At 35.9% G+C, this 5,374-nt stretch overlaps 1 protein-coding gene across 1 annotated transcript; it reads right to left on the bottom strand.

Annotated features, from left to right (window-relative positions):
* Nucleotides 1–2,289: 2,289 nt before the first annotated feature.
* LOC105279055 lies at nt 2,290–5,374 on the bottom strand. Its single transcript, XM_026972433.1, has 4 exons — nt 5,145–5,374; nt 4,591–4,894; nt 4,192–4,385; nt 2,290–3,835 (listed from the first exon to the last, which is right to left on the bottom strand). Exons 1-4 carry the CDS (start codon nt 5,266–5,268, stop codon nt 3,519–3,521), a joined length of 939 nt encoding a protein of 312 aa, XP_026828234.1. The 5' UTR covers nt 5,269–5,374; the 3' UTR covers nt 2,290–3,518.

Consider the following 5,374-nt stretch of genomic DNA (forward strand, 5'->3'; position numbering starts at 1 on the left):
TATTATCTGCTGCTTATTATTTGCCGCGTGTGATTGTGTGATATTTTGCTTAAGACACAGAATTAAAGTGCGCGCGAATCAGCTGACGTCACCCAGAAAATGGAATTGGTGAAATTTTCGAAAAGATAATTACACGAGCCTCCTGCTTGTTTTTTCTCCACAAACACATCCGGCAATTTAATAGAAAGTACAGAAAAGCTGAAAAGTCGAACAGCACATTTTTCAGATTGGCATCGCTTTCGCTGGGTGGTGAGTAGGCTTGCGGTGAGTTGAATGCCACGGTGTCCCTTTGGCGCACGCACACGCACGCGCATACGCAGGAAAATTTATATGATTACAAATGCGCCAATTCGCACGCGCTATTGCATTTTCTCCGACGCGACGCAAGACGGCGAAATAATCGCATTGTAAATGTCGCGGTTCTTGCTCCTCTTATTTCCTTTCACTCCTTACCCGCGGGTTATCTCGTAAATTGGGAAATTAAGTACCTCATTATCGAATACAAATTCTGACACTTCGAACTACCATGCAAGAATGTAGCGGGAAATAAGGAATGCCTCGGCTAATATAAAAATGCCTTTCGATGTAGCATTCCTTCTGTATTAATTAATTTTCAAGGAATTGGTCAATAAAAATGTTACAAATGCAATATCCAATTATTTAATATAATTTAATATTATTTAATATTATTTAATTGTTCTTCATCGACGTAATAATAATACACATAATACTCGAGAAAGATTTAACAACATTTTACCACTTTCTTAACTTCTCTCACCTTCGTTTTACGCAAATTTAGATAAAAACTAGTAGAACACAGGCGCGCGCTATTTTATTTTTCAATATTAATAATGTTTTCGAATAATAATATCTTAAATAATCCTTTAGATCGCCAAAATAAATGAAAAAGTTCTAGCCATTAAAATTTTTTTCTTTTCCGAGGAGTTCTGTGCTATTTATATTGTTATTTGGCATATTGCGAAGAGGTCTCAATGATTGAAAATCCTTTAGATTTAGAAATGAAAAAGTTCTAGCCATTAAAATTTTTTTCTTTTCCGAGGAGTTCTGTGCTATTTATATTGTTATTTGGCATATTGCCTAGAGTTCTCGATGATTTAAAATTCGTTAAATCAATAAATGAAAAAGTTCTAGCCATTAAAATTGTTTTCTTTTCCGAGGAGTTCTGTGCTATTTATATTGTTATTTGGCATATTGTCTAGAGTTCTCGATGATTTAAAATTCGTTAAAACAATAAATGAAAAAGTTCTAGCCATTAACACTTTTTTCTTTTTCCAAGGAGTTCTGTGCTATTTAACAAGCCAGGTTTGGTCAAGAATAAAGGAATTTGGTTAATAATATCTTATATCTATTATTTATTATATGCTAATTATCACACTCTACCGAATTGTTATCCTCCACGCGAAGACAGCCGCGCGATGGTAATCTAAACTGAACATAACGCACAATGCGAATCGAGATAACCAATCAGCATCGCGGAAAAGAGGCAACAATGATTTCGATTTAATATTTACGCGCGCTATTTTATTTTTCAATATTAATGTTTTATTTATCAATATTTTATCAATATAACCGCACTGACAGCCACTATGACATTCTGACATTCGCAACACGAAGTTCAAGCCACACGAAGTTCGAGCCAGGCGAGAGAACCAATCAGCATCGCGGAAAAGAGGCAACAATGATTTCGATTTAATATTTAACACGGCTTTTTTAAGAGTGGATAATAAACCGCAGTCATGTATCGCGATTGCAACGGATTTAAATTTCTGTTTGTTTGCAGGTACGAGAGTATCGATGCAATTAATGCGTGCGGCGGTTGAAGGGTCAGGATCGATGCAGGCGCGATACAAATTTCCATCAAGTTGCTTTCCATATATCGCCGTGAGCCAGCCGACGCTTCCGATCTTCTCAGTAAACGAGGCCACTTGGTCAGCGGGTCCGTTCCATCCGATTCTCTGGATCGCGAGTGAGAATCGTATCGGACCGGTTCACCGGTACAAGATAGTTCCCCGTACACCTGAGAGAGAACCGGTGTGATATCGCGCGCACAGAATTTTCACGCCATTAAAGAGGCGCTCTTCGACAATAGCCGAGTATCCGTGCTGAATGATCGTGCGATCGAGGATGAAACTATGCGCTTTCAGATGGCGATCTCTTTCGCGAGATTACCTTAATAAAACTGAAAAGTATAATATTTTACTCACGATTGTATATATATAACATTTTTAATTGAAAGCCATTTCGTCGAAAGTTAATAATGCTGGCGTTGAAATTTATAACATTTTATATTTAACTTTATATCTGTATTACTTAAATTTATCTGAAATCCTACGATTCAGTACATCAAATTTTACATTCTTAAAAGAGAAATTTAAAAAAATGCTTGCTTTTCTAAAACTTATAATATAAACCGATGCTATATACTACCTTAGTCATGGATTTTTGATGTAGAACTTTCATGAGCAATTTACACGTTTAAGTGTATATAATTCATGTGTGACTATCGCAATAAAAACAGATAAGACAAGTGTTAATACCTAAATAAGTAATTTATCGACAATATACGTCAATAGAAAGTCATGCAAGAATCATAAGATCTCGATTAGTTTTCCTTTCGATCGCCTCTGCTCGATGAAAATTGTTTTGTCCTAATTTTTTCACAGAATCCGTTATGAAGATATTAAAAGATATTTCTCTCAGTTTCACAACAAACTCATATATGTAACACTTTTCCTTAATAAACATTTAATCAGATTAATAGCAATTATGCAATTATCCAACACGAAAACTTTCATTGTTTATGAGACATTAAACTTTAAGCACAAATTGGATATATTGCGTACGAGCGATAATCTCTGTCCAGTATATTTATTTTAAATAAAATTTATACAACGCAGAGAGCGAGGCAAACACCGATTAAGCGCGCTTATTTGTTTAAATGTCTTAAATATTCATTGCATCAATGCAATGAATATTTAAGACATTTGATGTAGTCTTTACAATTTCTACAAACAAATTAGAGTAGTATCACGTGAACGCGCTGTACATCGATCTTCGAAATTGTGAGTCCATACGTGTCGCAAAAGTGGAACAGAAACGACAGTTAGAAACTAAGGATAATAAGGATGCCAATCATACCTTATTACGCATGAATGTGTAGGCAGGAATCCCGATATTTCCGTCCAACAGACGTAAAGAAATTGGCTGCTCGTATATTCTCTAGATACGCCTCGATATTAAACTAACAACATACAATTAACAGCAAACGAGTCGCAGTGGGCATAAAACTAGAAAACAATGCGTCTATCAAACCACTTTACGCATTTCGTTAATTTCTACTCGAAAGAGAAAATGTCTAAACTTACACATTCACACCTTTAACTATATATACAACGCATTCGCGATTCATTTATAAATAATATACAATTATAACGAATAGAAAAATACGCGCTTACGCTCTACTTGAGCTCTATGACGTAATAAATAAATGAGGCAGATTATGAGTTGTAATGCTGGTATCCGCGATATGCCAAATCCTGGCCGTAGTGATCTTCGTGGTAGTCAGCACCCGGATGCGCCCCGTAGTGAGGATGGCCGATGCCGTTTTTCGTGTACACTGGCGGATAATAATTCTGGTACGGTTTGTAGAGCTTGAAGAAACCTATGACACCGGGTATGACGATCGCTAGGAACCCGAGGAATTTCTTGAACGAAGCCAGCCCCAAAATCAAGGGGAGGAACAGTAGCAGCTTCAGCTTGAAGAGTTTCAGCACGATCAGCATTGGTATCAGCAGCTTTCTGAATTGATGACGAGCTGAAACAGATATAGAATTAATTTTGAGAATAATCGTTAGCTTATATTGCAGATTATTTAGTAAAATTGTTTTAGTAAGCCTTTGCTTTATTTTCGTCGATTTCTCGAAAGATTTCTATGCTAAATAAATATATGTATTGCTTATCAAAAGTAGTAAAAATCTTTAATTTGCGTATAACGTTATTTTATACTTTTATCATATGAATTTCAGTAAATCATTTGAATAAGAAGATGTATTTCAAAAATTACCTCTCAATTTTACGTAATACTCTTTTAGCGATGTCTAACTTGAAAATATTTAAGAATATTGAAGTTAAAAATATTTAAGAAAGTTTCATGTAAAAGTAAGCGCTTACAAAATAGCGTATCCTTCTTATTCTCGAGCGTATCGATCTCATCGGCGATCTCGTCCAAAAATTTTGGTTCGTACGCGCCACTGCGGCCGGTCTCCGAATCGGGTATGGTCAATTCGAAGGACATTGTTTTGACAAACCTTTCCAACTTCCTCTTCATGAAATTAACCATTTGATCCCATTCTGTCTCGCTGGATCTGTCGAACACGTTTCAATCTTAATCCACAATACATATTAGCACGAGCCAAATATTTTTCAATACTATCGGAACATTAAAAGAATTATTTCTCAATTGCACGAATTATTTATCTTACATTTATCTCAATTATTATATCGCAAAATATTTTATAAAGATGTACATGCACTTGCAAACATCTCTCACCTATGAAGGCAATGCCGTACCTGGGTTCGTTAGAATATTCATACGGCTGAGCATATGCTTCCTTTACCACTCGATTGGTCATCCGTTTAATTCGAACGTAATCAGTCAAGGAATACTCGGCATGGTCGAAGAAATCCGAGAAGTAATTCAAGGCGCGCGACTTGAAGCATTCTGCCAGGTCTCCCGTTAAGCAACGTTCGTTGATCTTCGCCAAATATGGATCCACATTTCGTCCCGTTCCCAAACCAAGGTACTGGAACAGATCCTCCACATGCTGAACAGGATTGAATCCTCTCTGTTGCGACGAAACATCTTCGACATTCTCTGAAATCATGTACTCAAATGTAGCTCTTTCTCTCTGTCCCATATGTTGTATTATTTTCAATTAAATATTTTTGTTTTCAATTAAAACTTTTAATTTTAAACTAATGAAAAGAGTTCGCTATTACAGTTTCAATTTTTTGGCAAATATTTGGCGCGTTATGTACATATTTAATACGTCAGACATTTAATTGATACGAATGATGACCTAGATTTTATTTATGCAATGTCTTTAAAAATTAAGATGCCTTACCTTGTTTTTCTGTTTCGTGTCCGAAATCGTTGTTCTGGAACGTAACTTTGCCGGTAGATTGACAACGTACCAGCAAGGACGATATCAGGACCGCAAGAATTACCAGCAATCGTCGTAGCTGCATTCTGCTCTTCTGGTTACTCCACCTACAATCGCATATCTTGTCAGTTTGTGTCTTTTATGACAAAATTATGCATCAGAAAATAAATAAATAAAAGAGCAAATAATAT

This window comes from Ooceraea biroi, chromosome 9 (assembly GCF_003672135.1).
Source record: "Ooceraea biroi isolate clonal line C1 chromosome 9, Obir_v5.4, whole genome shotgun sequence".
NCBI lineage: Eukaryota > Metazoa > Arthropoda > Insecta > Hymenoptera > Formicidae > Ooceraea > Ooceraea biroi.

What these genes read in the sequence shown, in the direction of transcription:
- LOC105279055 (XM_026972433.1), bottom strand. Translation starts at nt 5,268, where the DNA reads ATGCAGCTACGACGATTGCTGGTAATTCTTGCGGTCCTGATATCGTCC. An exon ending in ACACGAAACAGAAAAACAAG is followed by an intron (nt 4,895 to 5,144) that starts GTAAGGCATCTT and finishes ACATGATTTCAG; the next exon opens with AGAATGTCGAAGATGTTTCG. An exon ending in GAATATTCTAACGAACCCAG is followed by an intron (nt 4,386 to 4,590) that starts GTACGGCATTGC and finishes CGTGTTCGACAG; the next exon opens with ATCCAGCGAGACAGAATGGG.